Source organism: Cynocephalus volans, chromosome 14 (assembly GCF_027409185.1).
Source record: "Cynocephalus volans isolate mCynVol1 chromosome 14, mCynVol1.pri, whole genome shotgun sequence".
Taxonomy (NCBI): domain Eukaryota; kingdom Metazoa; phylum Chordata; class Mammalia; order Dermoptera; family Cynocephalidae; genus Cynocephalus; species Cynocephalus volans.
In genome coordinates, this window is record NC_084473.1 from 36,693,889 (window position 1) to 36,711,293 (window position 17,405).

At 37.5% G+C, this 17,405-nt stretch overlaps 1 protein-coding gene across 2 annotated transcripts in view; it reads left to right on the forward strand.

Moving 5' to 3' along the window:
- Window positions 1-218: 218 nt before the first annotated feature.
- ARHGEF33 (Rho guanine nucleotide exchange factor 33) overlaps window positions 219-17,405 on the forward strand; it is a 46,681-nt gene continuing 29,494 nt past the window's right edge. For both annotated transcript variants that reach the window (XM_063078409.1, XM_063078410.1), the window contains exons 1-7: window positions 219-243; window positions 1,769-1,818; window positions 7,639-7,803; window positions 8,189-8,310; window positions 11,307-11,449; window positions 15,385-15,444; window positions 16,277-16,501. In XM_063078409.1, the coding sequence (XP_062934479.1) occupies window positions 219-243; window positions 1,769-1,818; window positions 7,639-7,803; window positions 8,189-8,310; window positions 11,307-11,449; window positions 15,385-15,444; window positions 16,277-16,501 (790 nt within the window). The remainder of the gene's footprint in view (window positions 244-1,768; window positions 1,819-7,638; window positions 7,804-8,188; window positions 8,311-11,306; window positions 11,450-15,384; window positions 15,445-16,276; window positions 16,502-17,405) is intronic.

The window sequence follows — 17,405 nt, forward strand, 5'->3', positions numbered from 1 at the left end:
TATTTTTATTCTTCTGAAATTACATAAACCTCAAATTGTGTTCATTTCAATTTTTTTAAAGTTAACAATAAAGTAAGTCTAGTTTCTTTACCAGTTCTACCTGCTATCCCTTACTCATCATTTCAATTGACAGGTGCAGGGAAGAGGAGGTGGCCTGATCCAGGACAATGATGATGCAATGTTGAAGAATAAGCTGGAGGAGAGAAGCAACAGGCACCATGGAAAAAACCAAAACAAAGCAAGGTTAGATTTTTCCTAAGTCTTGCTTTAGGGCTCAGGATCAACAAAGATAGGTTTGAATCTTGTCTTAACCACTGTCTCAAAACATGACAATTTGTTAACTCAACAATTCTTATTTCCCTATCATCTTATAATGACCAATTATAATTCAGACTTGGTGCTAAAGAATAGGAAATGCTATGTACTTGTATATAATTTGGTCTAAGTCATTATCTTATTTTTCTTAGCAATAACTTTAGGACTGTTTCAGAACAACATGCTGAGTAAGGCCAAGATACAGATTCAACTAACAGACATCCAACACCATCTAGGCTAACCTAGAAGCATAAGTGCTTTTTCTTCTTATCTTTACCATGTAGAAGCAACCATATCGAAATAGGTTCTGTTATCATCTCCAATTTACAGATGAGGAAACAATCACAGAGAAGTCAAGCTATAACTACAAAGTGTCAAAATTAGGTCTGGGATTCTGGTCTCTGTTCCCAAGTCCTGATTCTTGCCATAATACCAGGCTGTTGGGACACAGTGTAAAATGAACTAAATAATCTTTGCTCAAGCTTGTGTGGGGAGTCTTGGTAATCTCAAACCATCTGGATTGTATAGGGACAGTTTTCTGCATGTACAAGTTCTGAGCTGAAGTTATATATTGCTTATGACCTCAACATACTGAGGCTGGTTCCTCAAAGGAGGGGTTTCCTGTACCAGCATGTCTTAGGAGAACGGTTTACACATCCACACAATGAAACATTTGTTACCAGGGTTTTCATCTATAAACTTCCTAATTCATACAGTGTGATACAATGGAGAAGTAGCAAAATGGATGAGCAACCAGCTGGATGTTTTGCATGGATGCCTCATCTTCATGGTCAACCAACGTGGTTCTGAAAGGAACATTCTAGGCCAGTCTTTTTTTCTCCCCAGGTTGTAAGTGGTTTTTACAACCTACTACTTTCTTTGTGTTTGCCCTATGTTCCCTGGTGTCTAATGATGACAATACTTTTTTATATTTTTTGCCTGCATCCTTCCCAGAACCTTTCCATTGACAATTCTCTTCTATCAGCCCTCTTGCCCAGGAGGACAGCCAGAGTCCCTTAGGTGATCTTGGCAGTGATGGTAGGGCAGAGTTCAGAACTTTGGCAAGGATCAGAGGTAGGAGAAATAAGGGACAGTTTAGGTAGGCCTTCTGAGATCAATAAGTGACAACTGGACAGGTGCCTTCCTGACTATAGAACTGTCTTTGCAGGTAAACTTAAGAACATGAGGGAGACATTTCCTGGGCATTCCCTTCTGGCCATTTAATGGCTACTAATCATTCAGTTGGCTGAGAAACTTTCCCACTATGGTAGAACATGGTTTTCTACTACAATCACCTATACCAGCTTATTTTTTGTTCCTCTTGAACAATTGGTTTCTTGTCATTCAGGCACAGACATAGGATCCTATAAATTCCCTTATTCCCTGCATGTATCTGAAGAGCATAGGGATAGAATAAGTTGTGTTGATTGAACAAAGCTCTTTCTCTCTACAGGAGAGAATGAACACATGCCGATGAATAATCCTTCCACACAGATTTACCAGGTAAAGACAAATAGATTGCTTTGAATGCTCCCATGTGTAATAGTGTTGACTGTCCTTTATGTGTAGAGATTTTGAGTGCTCACAAGTGCTTCAGCCTGCATCATTGCGTTTATTCTCTTAACAAGACAGTGAGATAGGCAGGGCAGAGACTTCGGGGCATGTTGTACTTTTGACAGAACTGATTATTGAACAAGTGTTCCAGTTTATAAAATGCAGCACTACTGCTTCCACCTCTATTTGCTTGTCTCTCCCACCCCTGACCATCAGTATGGCCATCACACTGTACAAGAACATTTCCATCAGAGAAGAGGAGAGAGCAAGATCTGTTTTGCTTAATTTGATATTTTAGCAGGGAAAATCGATCATTGAAAGGGGGTTAGGGCTGACCCCGCGGTGCACTCGGGAGAGTGCGGTGCTGGGAGCGCAGCAGTGCTCCCGCCGTGGGTTCGGATCCTATATAAGGATGGCCGTTGCATTCACTGGCTGAGCACGGTGCGGCCGGTCACAAAAAGACAAAAAAAAAAAAAAAAAAAAAGGGGTTAACATTACAAATATTCAAATATGGTCATAGACAAAAGTTTTAAGCTCCTTTTAAACTATGAGAATAATTTAACTTACAAGGAAGATGGAATTTCTGCAAAACATTTTTGCAACAAGAGTCACATCAGGCTGCTTTGGCCCTAGTATTTATTTGTCTTCTATCTTCCAACTGTAAATTTCTGTCGTTAAAAATCACAGAAGTTTATTCTGACATAATTTGTAATACAAAAGCAGCTTGGGCTAGGGAAACCCATGCTTCTCTCTGGATTTCAGGCAGTGTTTTCTGGAATACATGAAAAGGAAGAATTGACAGGACTTGGTGGGGGTTGGGATAAAGGGTGCTTTCAAAGTTGGCTCTAAGGTTTTGAGCCCTGGTGATTAGGAAAAAGAGTGATCTCCCAAGCAAAAATATAGGAGTCCAAATGAGCAGATAGTTTAGGGAAAATGTTATATAGATTTGCTGTGACAGTAAAGTGAAAATAACAGCTAGTTCCCAGAAATATCATGTGGGAGAGATCGCTGTGGGCCCAATTAGGGCAAGCCAACACAGGATTATGAAAACGTTTTAAAATTATATTTCTCCTAGACTCAGACCAGCTATGGGAGGTGGTGGAGGAAACAGCTTCATTTCAATTTAATGCATATTTATTGAACAGTTACTATGTGCAAAGTCTACTGCTTGACCTAATGGGAGATTAACAGAAGAAACAGACATTTTCATTGATTCTTAAATGTCCACAACCTGGAAAATAAATAGCTTATACAAGGTAGGCTGTTGAAAGGATCACAACAGAGGCATTAATACAATTCTATGGGGGAGGAGTGAATTAGTGCTGACTGGAAGATTTCAGCCAGGCACTTAAGGAACAGTTGATCATTTGACAAGTAGATATAGGGAAGGTTATTTGAAGCAGAGGGACCAACGTGAACAAAGGCCTGGGAGCAGGAGCAGGTGTTCTGCCCAAGACCTCCAAATGTTTTTCCTGTCCACCTTCCCTCTGTTCACTTCTGACCTGCATATGGCATTTGAATGAGTGTGAGTACCTCTTTAAACTCAGGTATGATTTAAAGTCTATTATAGATTTTATGTAGGTCACTCCCTGAATATTGACTAAATATAGCTGCAGTGGGGTGGCCTCATTATCTTATTGTATCATGAACCCAAGTACATCTGTTCACAATGGAACACACGAAGCAGTGGAAGGAAAGTTGGTCTACATGACCTTTGTGATGCTATTATAACCCCATCCTTGCTTTCAAAGAACACTTCCTAAGCCCCAATCTGTTTACTCCAAGCAACATTTAACCAAAAGAAGAAGAAGAAGGAGAAGTAAAGAAAGAAGAAGAGGAAAAGAAAGGAGGGAAGTGAGGAGGAGTTAACTATAATAAAATACATTCTATACTAGAGGGGAGAGTATCTGAAGCAAAAGATGAAATTTCAGCAATTCTCTATCTCCTTATTTTATTTTTTTGATAGATCCCATCCCTACCTGACATTATCATATGTACTAACTTTTTAAAATTTTTTTATTGTTTGTCTCCTCATTTAGAATGTAAGCTCTAAGGGCAGGAATTTAGGTCATTTTACTCTCTATTGTATTCTCAGCGTGAAGTACAGAACCTGGCATATAATACATACACAATACATATTAGCTGAATGAATGAATAAATGATATCTACAAGATGTATATATTGTAGTGTGATTTCAACCATATAAATATCTGCATTTATATGCATAGAACAAAAGAGATGGAAATATGAAAATTAAAGATTATGTGAAAGGAATGAGATTTGGGATCATTCTCTTTTTCTTCTTTATTTTTCTCTGTAATGAAAATAATTTAAGAAAATAAGTTACATGCCAAAAATACTTCTAATTGAAAAACTATGGGAACCAGTCCTACAGTAATAGGTTTCATCATCAAAACTGCCATCGAAAGTTTTCTAAGATTTGTAAGTCCTGGTTGAGCCTCGGTCTCTTTTTTCCATTGAGGAATGTTCTAACACCAGAGGAATGAACTCTTTAAGGCCCACGGTGGATCCAGGGATCAGTAAGATAAATTTCCAGCACACCAGGCTTCACATGAGCTTCAAGAGGGCCTTGTAAGAATGACTTTAAGGGCCAACTTCCACAGAGAATGTAGAGGAGTGGATTTGGGAAATTTACTCTTAAAATTCAAATTACTTGCTGCACATTTCGTGTTTTAAAATCATTGCATTTCTGGGGATCAAGAAAGAGGACTAAAACTGGAAGATGGAAGTTGGCAGAAAAACCAGGTTTCTTCTGCAGTGACCCTGGTTTAGGGGGAAACCAAAGCAATTACCTGGGCATCCTTGCTATCAGGTGCTACTTCGTAATACCTGGGCTTTCACTCTTACAGAGTCAAGTGTTGTAGGAAGTTGGCATGCCTTGTAGAAGTTTCCCAACCTTAGCATTTATGGCTTTGCAGAGTTTTGAAGGGATAGGCCCAGTCCCCTGAATTTGCTGCATAGTAGTAGACCTTGGTAATGTGGAAGAAATGAAGGGAAAATCTGTGTAAAAAACAACTTAGATTTTATGAAAATTTAGTTTGAGGCCTGAGGGATCTTTGGTGGAAAAAAAAAAAGTGGAAGACACTGGCTAAAATTCATCTTAAGAAGAGTTAAGAAGCCAAGAAAGGAAAGAAAATTGAAAAACAGAAATTAAAAGCAGGAAATAGGAAAAATTCGGACTCCTCTCCCCTATTTCTTTGAGCCTAAGATGCCCTCTGTGGTACCCTAGGCTTCGAAGTACAAGTCTTCCCTGAACCTACCTCCAGTGGGAGCCCGCCTCCAACGGCAGGATGGAGGGATCATTACCTCTCTAGAGCAGCTTCATGAAAAAATCAACGAGATGAGGAACGTGTTCAACTCGCTGGAGAACAAGGTAGACACCCGTTTCTAATCCTGGGGGGTGGGCTGTGGGCTGTCAAACAAGGAAGCTGAAGAGAGAGCAGAGCAGTCTTTTTTATTCACAAGGGAGTGGTCAAGTTGGTATTGGAAAACCAGTCTGTAGCAGCTAGAACCCTAAACATCTTAAAAGTGACATGTTGTCTCAGGTGTGTGATGGTGCTCGCAATGGCTTCCCCGCCCTGGCTGGTCAGTGGTGGTGAAGCTGTTTATAAAGCAGTAGCATTACTTCAGTGGCAGGTACACAAGAGGCTCAAAGTAATATCGGGGGAGGAAATGGGCTCATAGCTCTGAATAGTTTCAGAATTCCCAGAGTTACTATATAAGCTGGCTGTTAGGGGAAAAACCCAATAGTTTTTAATTTTTTGATAACTGGGGTGTTCTACAGGTGAGGAAAAGTCTTTTTCCCTAGGATTCTGCTACTTACCTTTTGGCTTTTAGGGAAAACTCCACACATCCACCTAAGGGAGCAGTGATAATGAAACCTATTTCTGTTGGAGAGTGGTTCCCTTTTTTTTTCCAAGGAGGAAACCTAAGTGAATTGCAGGGAACTGGAATGAATGTCAGGTTTCCTCCCTTCAATTTTAAAACTTGCATAGATTTTGCTTTGACATTATACACCCATTCATCTTGTTCATTTTGTTCACAGAAGATGAATTTACATAATGAAAATGACCAGATAAGAAAGTAGTTGATTTAGTGATTTAATCCATCATGATGTCTGAGTTAGGACATGTGCCCAAATCCATCACAATGATTAATTATAACTAAAAATGGTTGGAATGAAAAACAGATGGAGCATATTGTTTTCTCATCTTGCAGCCCCAAACACTTGACAGGTCCTGGTTTTTTTCCTCAAAATGATCTCTTCGGCTCCTCTTATTTCTCCCTACTTCCAACCCTAGAAAGAAATTCTTTGTGAAGCATAGTTAACCACAAAACCCTTTATTTTAAAAATATGACGGAGGAGATTAAGTCATTTTATAGTGGGAGGTACCACTGCAAGGTGGATAACCTGATTCTGAAAATGTTTAGAAATGTTTAGAAATACACATTTGAAGAAACTGTGTTAAGGTACCTGGACTTCAATTTTCATTCCTTTAAAGTAACAATACTTGGAGTGTATTTTTAATTATAGAATAAACCTTCTAGACAGTTCTGTGTTAAAGAGAGACATTGAGCTAAGAGTTCCTCTACTTAGCAGAATGTCAGATCATAAATGTCAAGAAAGTAATTGTTTATCCTATCATTATTATTATTTTAACTTTCTGTCTGTTGAAATGCTTTTTTTATTTGTTCAATAAATAAAACTAAACTTTAGAAGTGCTCCATTTTCTCCACATTTCTGTTTGTGGCTAACTTTTTGATTTGATATGTAAAGGGGGAGAAGAATTAAAATTTCTTGAACACCTATGTACCAAGCATGTGCTATGATAGGAAACTTACTTACGTTTACTTATTTAATTGTCAAGATAACCCTGTGAAATAGATATTATTACAGCTATTTTATGGATGAGGAAACTGCTACAAAATAGTTAGCCAACTTGCCTAAGATGTTAATACTTGCAGGGGAAAGCTAGGATTTGTGTCCTACCTGACTCCAAAATTGACATCCTTTTCATGCCGTGGAAGTTGGCAATAGAAGTGTAATGCGTGCACTCCTGCGTGACCAGGCTGGACTGCTGAAGACAATTCATATCACCGTCAGCAACATGCTAAGCTCCTACCGTTGTACATATCTCTGTGCCTTCCTTATGGATTAAAGCCCACTTTCACTGAAAATGCCATTACTTCCTTTTCCGTGATATCATCCAAGAATGTATATAAATATAAACTTCTTCCCTTTCAAAGAAATTCTCAGTTATACTTAGTTATTACTCTTTTTATCTTCTTAATTTTTAAAAATTTCTTAAGGAAAAAAGAACTGAATTTCTTTATCCTCTCATAACAACCAGGAAGAATATAACCCATCCCTTCTTTCACAGACTTCGAAGAGTTACTGGATCAAGATGATCTTTTACATACATGTGTTGCTTTTCAAGTAAATCTCATTTTAATCAAGTGTTTCTAAATAAACAATAGCTTGCAGGAGAATACTTGTAAACTTAATTGATTGCTTGCTTTCTTGTCACTAATCAAGCTTCACTATGTACTGTATAAAGCAGACACTCTTTTCCCTAGATGAATGAGGCAAAGGTTCTTTTAAGTTGTCCAAACATAAGTATACTAGTAAATGAGATCTGCAGGTGCTTAGGAGCCTGCTTTCTTAAACACAAGAAAAATTCAAGGGGCCAATGGTGCCATTTATAATAACTTTTAGCAAATTCAATTCACTTTTCATGTATTATTCAGTTGCAGGCGCTAGCCTCCGAACTCAAAACTGGTTTCACAGAAGCAATGCAAGAGCTGTCCCGAATTCAACATGGAGAATATGCTTTGGAAGAGAAGGTTAAGAGCTGCAGGTGTTCCATGGAAGAAAAGGTTACTGAGATGAAAAATTCATTAAACTATTTCAAGGTAGGCTCCTTTTCTACTTCTCTGCTGGAAAGAGATTCTTAGGATTAGCAACAGGAGAAGAAAACTTGCTTTTTTCCATAGCAGCCAAATATAAGAATTTTTCTTTTGAACCATTCACTAGTTATCATAGAAAAATATGTATTTCACATTTTTTCTTTTTTGACACTCTGTGTTAAAATTAAAGGCCACAATGGGAGTAAATTTTTTATCTCTCATTCATTTATTCAAAGAATAAACAAATAAACAATATTAAATATTAATACATATGAATATATAAATCAATATATATTAAATGTTAAATATAAGTCTAGGTTGTACTAGATATTGTGTTATATACTTTTTACCCTTTGTACCAGTTTAACACATAGCAAGTCTTATTTTTTAGGAAGAGCTGAGCAATGCCATGTCAATGATCCAGGCCATCACTTCCAAACAAGAAGAAATGCAACAGAAAATTGAACAGCTTCAGCAGGAGAAGCGAAGAGAATCTCGAAAGGTTAAGGCCAAGTGAGTATCTTAAAAAATTTTACCAAAGGTAAACCTATAAGCAATGGCTTGGGCAGAGGCACCAAGAACACCCTCTCCACTACCAGTAATAGCTAGCTGGCCTGGGCCAGCATGTGATGGAGGTTATAGAGACATACAAGTTGGTTAATACAAAGAGTGGATGGCACCTATTACATGGAAAAATGCATTTAATACACTATGATGTAAAATGAAAATGATATAAAATGGCTTGTATACTTTGATTACAACTGTAAAAACATGTAAAATAACAACCAGAAAGATAATTTTCTTTTTTCATTATTTTTTTGTCATGTATTGAGTGTACATATTTATCGGGTACAGTTATATTTTAATACACTTAGGCAATGTGTGGTGATCAAATCAGGATAATTAGCATAATTTCCTCTTCCCTTCCTAGCTTCTAGTAACCACAGTTCTACTCTCTACTACTATAAGCTCAGCTTTTTTTTTCCTTTAGCTCCCTCATATGAGTGAGAACATGTAGTGTTTATCTTTCTGTGCCTGACTTATGCCTTCCAGGCTCATCCATGTTGCTGCAAATGACAGGATTTCATTCTTTGTTATGGCTGAGTAGTATTTCATTGTGTATCTATACCATGTTTTATCATTCATCTGTTAATGAACATCTAGGTTGATTCCATATCTTGGCTATTGTGAACAGTACTGCAATAAATGTGCGGGTGCAGATATCTCTTCAGTGGCTAATTTTCTTTCCTTTAGATAAATATCTAGCAGTGGGATTGCTAGATCATACGGTAGTTATATTTTTAGTTTTTTGAAGAATCTCCATACTGTCTTCCATAATGGCTGTATTAATTTACATTCCCATCAACGGTGTATAAGAGTTCCCTTTTCTTCACATCCTTGCCAGCATTTGTTGTTTTTTGTCTTTTTGATAATAGCCAGTCTCACCAGAGTGAGGTAATACCTCATATGTGGTTTTGATTTGCATTTCCCTGATGATTAGTGATGTTGAGCATTTTTTCATATACCTGTTGTCCATTTGATGTCTTCTTTTGAGAAATGTCTATTCAGCTCATTTTTAAATTGGGTTATTTGGGTTTTTTTTTTTTTTTTTTTTTGCTGTTGAGTTGTTTAAATTCCTTTTATATTCTAGATATTAATCCCTTGTCAAATGAATAGTCTGCAAATATTTTCTCCCACTCTGCTAGTTGCCTTTTTGCTCTGTTGATTATTCTCATTGATGAGTGGAAGATTTTTAGTTTGATGTAATGCCATTTGTCTATTTTTCCTTTTGTTGCTTGTGCTTTTAGAAGTCTTCTCCATAAAATTTTTGCCCAGATTCTAACATCTTAGAGTGTTTCCCCTATGTTTTCTTCTTGTAGTTTTATAGTTTCAGTTCTTACATTTAAGTCTTTAATCCATTTTGAGTCAATTTTGGTATGTGGTAAGAAATAGGGGTCTAGTTTCTTTCTTCTGCTTATGGATATTCAGTTTTCCCAGCACCATTTACTGAAGAAGCAGTCCTAGCCCCATTTTACATTCTTGGTGCCTTTGTCAAAAATCAATTGGCTGTAAATATGTGCATTTATTTCTGGGTTCTCTATTCTGTTCTGTTGGCCCATGTGTCTGTTTTTATGCCAGTACCATGCTGTTTTGATTACTATAGCTTTATAGGGTATCTTGAAGTCAGGTAGGGTCATGCCTACAGCTTTGTTCTTTTTGCTCAGGATTGCTTTGGCTAGTCAGGGTCTTTTGTAGTTCTGTATGAATTTTAGGATTTTTTTTTCTATTTCTTTGAAGAATGTCACTGGTATTTTAATAGTGATTGCATCGAACTTGTAGATCACTTGGGTAGTGTATCAGTCTGTTTATGTTGCTTATAACAGAATACCTGAAACTAGGTGATTTACAAAGAAATGAAATTTATGTTTCACAGTTTTGGAAGTTGGGAAGTCTATGGCCCAGAGGGTGTGTCTAGTGAGGGCTTTCTTCTACACTGATGTCTCATGTCCAGAATAAGGCTAAGCAAGAGAGAGCTAATATCACTTGCTCTCCTTTTAAAGCCATCAGAACCGCACCCACTACTCCATGAATTGATTAATCCATTGACAAGGGCATAGTCCTCACAGTCTAAACACCTTTTAAAGGTCCCACCTTTCAATTGCCATAACAGGATTTCCCACCTTTTAACACTGTTGCAATGGAGATCAAGTTTCCAACACATGAACTCTTAGGGGACACATTTGTTCCATAGCAAGTACTATGATCATTTTGACAATATTAATTCTTCCATTCCATGAACATGGATGGGCTGTCTTTCCATTTTTTGTGTCCTCTTTAATTTCTTGGAAAGATAAATTTTAAAATAACAAATGTTGTGTTAAAGTAATGGGACTACCAATGATTTTCCTTTTTTATTAGTTTTCTAAAATTTCTCTAATGCTACCATTATTTTACTTCTACAATTGAAAGTAAATTTATGTTAAACAATGTCTCAACCAGTTTGACACAAATAAAGTTTCACCACTAAACATACATAATCTTTATTGTTATATATATTTAATATTATCAAATTAAAAATAGAAATATGGTAATAAGATTTGTGTGACCTTGGGGAATGGGTTATTGTTTTCAGTTAAAGATCTGCTGCTTCCTGGTAACTTTGTGTTGCTTTGTTAAGCTAATGTAAATCATCCCAAGCAAATTGTCACCACTGCAAATTCTAAAGATCCTTATGTTAGGAAAACCAGTAACAGAAAAATAAGAATGTAGGTATTACAATGAAAAGGTGATTTATAGGTATTTGAAGTTTTTTCTCCAGCTTAGGTGATGGATTAAGTTGAACCAGATAAATTGCTAGTATTTGACCAGTTTTAGTTTACTAAAATTTCAACTTATATGGTTCAACCTAATAATTCAGACATTTTCTTGAGTTGTTCTGAACTGAACAGCCTGCTAACCTATCAGATATTAAGAACCAAACTCTCCTTATCTTTGTTTCCCTTTCCTAGGAAAACTCAGAAAGAAGAACACAGTTCACAGGTTGGGCCTGCACAATCACAAGGGAGTCCTTTCCGATCAATCAATATCCCTGAGCCTGTTCTTCCAAGTGAAGACTTTACCAACATTTTGCCTTCCCAGGCCTATGAAAAAGGTACAGTGATCAGATTATACTGAATTAACAAAGTATTTTTGCCCTGATTCCTAGAGTTTAGGTAATAGTAAGACTGGACTTAGTCCTCCTTTATTATTAGAGCAAAATGGTGTATTGCCCAGAATTTTTCTTCTTGTAACTGGAATTTAGAAGAATCCAGAGGACCTAAGAGACCACAAGACTCTACTCAGTTTTAAAGATTTTTTTTTTTCTTTTTTTTGGTGGGGAGATACTAATATGAATGCTTCTAAGTTTTGATTGGATTAAAAATAACTTATTGTACAATCAATATTATACCAACCATAAGAGAAAATGTTTTTAAAAATCTTTTGCTCTAATAAATCATTTTATTGGTGGTCTCAGAAAACCAGAGCTGGTGCTATCTGTAGACTGAAACAGTCACCAGCCACATCCCTGATCTTAGGGATGTTAGAACAGATGTTATAAAATGGCATGCTGGCAGTACTGAAGAAATCGGCTTTCCAAGAGATGTCTGAGTTTTGGTTTTTGACCTGTGTTCAACTCAGGAAAAATAAAAACAACAAAAACTGTTTTCTACACCTTTGTATTCTCAACTATGTCTAACAAAGCTATACACAGAAAAATGGATGTGGTTCATTTTTAAAATGAAAGTTCAGATGACTTTTCCCCTTTTTTATGTTCTCATGTAGAAAGTCCTCAAAAGATAGGTTTGCTGATTTCTCAACCATGTGTAAGTTCCTCAAAGGCAGGGTTGGTGGTTTTCCATTCTTATGGCTTATGGAATAATTTGGTTTATATAGTCATAGACAATAAATGTGTTCTGAGTAACTGAATCTAAAAATCTAAATCAAGTGGCTTCTAATTGGTATACTTCAAAGTATAGATTTGCTTTTTTATTTTTATTTCTTTACCCAGTTGAGTAGTTGTTTTAGAGACTGATAGGCACAGCCTGGGAAAACACACTTGATCCATCCAGGGAGTGGGTCCATTGCAGCTGGCTCTATTTTCTTTGCTCCACGACATGGAGAGCAAGACATAAAAGGATGATCTTGTTGATGAAGAGAATAGGATGGGCTTGGAAAGTAAAAGTATGATCAATGCCAGGTCTGGGGAAGCAGAACATGTACACAAGATAAAAGATTAAAAACTATATTTGCAAAGCAAATTTCTGCATCTTTAGGCAATATGTAACAGGCCTCAGGGAAAGAATAATCACAGAGTTTGTTGAATCCACTGAAAAGAGCTCGCTGATCCAGATGATTCCAGTGCCCACATGGACTTCAATGAACTGTTTAGTGGCAACTCCTCCTTCATTCCTTGATGCATGGACATGGTCATAGCTTATTCCACTGAATTGCAGAAGAAATTTGGGAATAATGTGACATAATAAGACATTCTGGATACAATTGGTGGCAGCTTATGTTAAAAGTCAGGGTTAAAGAACCAAACTTTCAGAAAGTTTTGGCTTACCCACTCTTAATGATAAGATGGCTCAACTGTTATCTATTATCCCAAAATTCAGTAGCCTAAAATAACAAACATGCATTATCTCACAGTTTGTCAAGAATCTGTGTACAGCTTAGTTGGGTACCTCTGGCTCAAGGTCTCTCATGAAGTTGCAGGAAAGGTGTGTTGCCTATGGCTGTCATCTCATGTGAAGGCTCTGCTCAGAGAGCATCTACTTCCAAGCTAACTCTCATTCATGGTTGTTGGCAGGCTCCAGTTCTTGCAATAAGGGTCTCTTCAAGTTGCTGCTTTACAATATGGCAGCGGGCTTCCCCCAAGGCAAGCGATCTAAGAGAATGCTCAAGAAAAAAGCCACAGTCTTTTTATAACCTAATCTCGGAAGTGGTATTTCATCCTTTCTGCCATATTCTATTCATTAGGAGCTAATCACTAAATGCAGCCTCCGCTCAAGGGAAGGAATTACATAAGAACATGAATGCCAAGGGATGGGGATAATTGGGGGCCATATTAGAGGCTGTTTATCACAAATGGCTAACCCTACATTTGAGAAAGCAACTCTCTTTTGTGAGGCCTCTGATGCAAAAGCTTCATTTATATGCCTTATAATTGTACAGCTGACAAGTTTGAAAATGGCATTTTACAGGACCAAGTATACATTTTGGGAGGGTTCCCTCCCCTACCCAAGAAATTTTCAAAAAGATTTTTTTTTGCAATTGGCTTCCCCACTCCTGACTCATTCTTGCTCAAGACAATTGAAAGCTAACCCTTTTGAAAGATATGGCTCCACTATTAATCTCTTCTTTCTTACCTCTTATTTACTCAGCCTTTGAAATATTGGCATCCATCCCTTCCTCTCCTCTAAAACTGTTTCCTTACCTTTCCTGATTGTTTTTGATACCTTGATACCTCCCTTCTTGAAATGTTCTCTTCTTTTGGCTGACACTTTTCTTCTTTGACTTTCCCCCTACCTTCTGGCTCTTCCTTCTTACATTCTCTGTTTGGTTCCTAATAGTCCTCAGAATAAAGCCCAAACTCCTTGACACAGATTACAAAGCCATATATTAACTAGCCTCTTTTATCTCCAGATTTACCTTTTGTTACCCTCCACTTCTATCTTAACATTGAAGCCATTCTGATGTTGTTTTAGGCCCTACAATGTACTATGTATTCTGTGGCCTCTGGCCCTTCACATATGTTATTCCCTCGACCTCCCCTTTGCTTTCATGGCTCCTACTCACCCTCCAAGTTCTCTAGACCAGGGCTTTAATGTACACACTTTAATGTGAGATTGATAAAATATTGTTAAAATGAGATTCTGATTCAGCAGGTTGGGGTGGGGACTGAGATTCTGCATTTCTAACAATCTCCCATGTGATGTCAATGCTGCTGATCCATAGGCCACACTTTAAATCACAAGATATTATTCATTGTGATCCTCTCAGATAAAAAAATAATCACAAGATACTGGAAAATATTCCTGACTCCATCCCTCCTGGTATCCAATCTTCCCCCCACCAGATCCAGGTCAGGTGCTCTTCTAGTAGACTCTTACAGCACCTAATAGTCCCTCTACCCATCCATCCCTCTGTCCATCCATCTGTCCATCCATCTCTCCCAGGTACTGTGTTAGTTGTCAGGATATGGTTATGAACAAAACAACAAAAATTCCTGCCTTCATGGAGCCTTTGTTCTGAGGAAAGAAGACAACAAACAAGGTCAGTGAAATATGTGCTATGCCAGATAGTGATAACTTAAGGAGAAAAATAAGTAAAGGGGGATTGTAATTTTAGATAGAGTGCCGGGTAAAGACCTGAAGGAAGTGAGAAAGTTAGCTTACAGATACAGGGGGAAGACAGGGAGCAGCCAGTGTGAAGGGTTGACGTGTTCAAGGAGCAGCAAGAAGACCTTTGGGGCTAAAGCACATGAACATGGAGACAACAGGCAAGGCAGTTACAATCAATCAATCAATCAAGGAAACAGCAGGCATGGGTGGGGGCAGATATTCTAGGGCTAGATGATCATTATGAGGACTTTGGCTTTTACACTGAAATGCAAAGCTATCAGAGGGCTAAGCAGAGGACTGATAGGGTCTGACTTACATCTAAACAGCATCATTCTGTCTCTTCTCATTATTATTATCATCACTGGTGCCACCACCATCAGAGGTAAGCAATAATTTAGCTCTTACAACATGCCAGATACTGCTCTAAGCAGTTTATATATATTAACTGATTTAATTCTTACAGGAATCCCATGAGGTAAGTACCACTGTTATATCTATTTACAGATGAGAAAATAGCACTTACCACACTATACTGTAATTTTCTTTTCTTTCTTCTTCTTTTTCTTTTCTTTTTTTTTTTTACTACTCTGTCTCTTCCACAAAACTATAATTTCTGTGTCTTTCTCCAGTGCCTGGCTCCTTGAAGGTGCTTAGTCCATGTTAGTGGAATGGACGCTGAATGAAAGTTTTCTTTTCTCTGCAGCCCAAGAGTCCAGATCCATTCATGTAGGAGATAGTAATGTAAAGGGAATGATGGGCCCTGGTAAGTGGTGCTTCTATTTGTTCTCTTTTCTTTCAGCAATTCCACTCTTTCTCTTTCCTATTTTCCCTGTTTCTGCTCCCTCAGTCCCAAAGCAGGCCTGGAAGAACTCAGGCAAGATAAAGCATTACGGTTACTAAGATTCCAAGATGTGTGCCTGAGTAGTCAGTGAGTCATTTAAACCCAAGGAGAGAGAAGGGCTGGGGAAGTTTAAGGTAAAACCAGCATTCTTGGTTCTTTATGGCTTATTTCTATTACTAGTGAATTAGCATTTGCTGAAAACCCACAGGTGAATGTACCATGACTTAAGTTTTCCATGGACCACACACTTTATAGTTTAATTCAAAAGTTATTTACTTAAAAGATGCTCCATGAGAATTGTATAAATTATTTCATCTTTCCTCCTTCCCTTCCTCACTTCTTTCTGCAGCTTACCATTGTCAAGGTTAAGGGGATAAATTGTGAAAGAAGACAGTGTCGCTGGTACCCTTCCTCCTCTCCTTTTTGTACTTTCTTCCCAGTAGTGCTCAAGGCACCTGGTGTGCTCACCTGAAATGAAGCAGATATGAGTCAATACAAGTTGCTGTGTTAGTTATATTATTTTATAAGTTTATTTGGTAAAAATCCTTATTTAGTAGAGACTATGTACAAAGAGTAAAGGATGTATAGACCAGAAACAGAGGGATGATCTCTTGCAGCTGTGGAAACTTCTACTCCTTAATCGATACGTCTAATCTTCAAGGGATAGCTGTATCCAAACAGGAGCATATTAGTTAAGAATTGGTAACACAGTTTTTAGAAAAGTCGGATCTTGATAGCAGGTGTCATTTTTCAGGAGTGAACCCAACAACTCCAGAAGCAGAAGAAAACCTCAAGTCTTGCCTCTCAGCCGATATCCAAACCAAGGGCCATCTCTCATCTGGCATGTGGAGGCAGCCTAAGGATGGTAAAGAATGGGGCGAGGAATATGTCACGAAAGATCACCCAGATAAACTCAAGGAAGCTGGTCAAAGTAGACACAGCTCCTTGGAAAATGTTTTATGTGAAACCTCTTTAGCTGGTAAGTCCCAAGGGGAAGTGCAGGCTGGAATTTTAAAGAACAGGATGTAACAGAGCTTTGAACCTAAGGGCTAGAATCTTGGCAATTTAGATTCAGTGGACATATGAGACCACCTAGTCTCCAATCGCTTTTTCAGATGAAGCAAATAAAGCCTATAATGGTGAAGGGACTCACCAGAAGTCACATGGCCAGTTGTGACTACCACCTTGATTCTGGGTATTCATGACATTTAGTAATGCAGTGCTTAAAAAAAAAAAAAAGGCATAAGGTTAACAGAGAAGAGGGAAGGATTTTATGAACTATTTAGCCTGTAATGTGGAATCTTTGATATATGAATCTTTTACCAGGTCTACCACTAAAATATCAAGCACTACAAAAGGGTCTGTCCTCCCTCCCTCCTTTTCCCTTTTTGTTTGCTTCATATCATAAATCATTAGTTAACACTTACTATGTGTCAGAAAAATGGCATTTCCTCCAACTCTTTTGGGGTGGTAATTTTTAAAAATTAATTTAAATTTTTATTATCAAATATTTAAAAAAATAAATGATGCTAAAAGTTTATTATGAAGAGCAACAACCACTTTAAACTGTTTTTACAGTTTCTTCTGGTACTTGCTTGAAAGTTTTTAAAAACTTTTGTGCTCCTATTTTTTAACAGTACTTTATTGAAGGTTAATTTACATAAAGTAAAACTCACAGAGCTTAAATTTAAGCTCATTGACTTTTTAATATATGTATACCCCCTTGTGATCACTACCCAGGTCAAGATATACAATATTTCTAATATCCCAGAAAGTTCTCCCATGCATCTTTCCAGTCAATATCCAAAGAACCATTATTCTGACTTCTATAACCGTAAATTAGTTTTGTCTGTTCTTGAACTTCATAGAAAAGGATTAATACT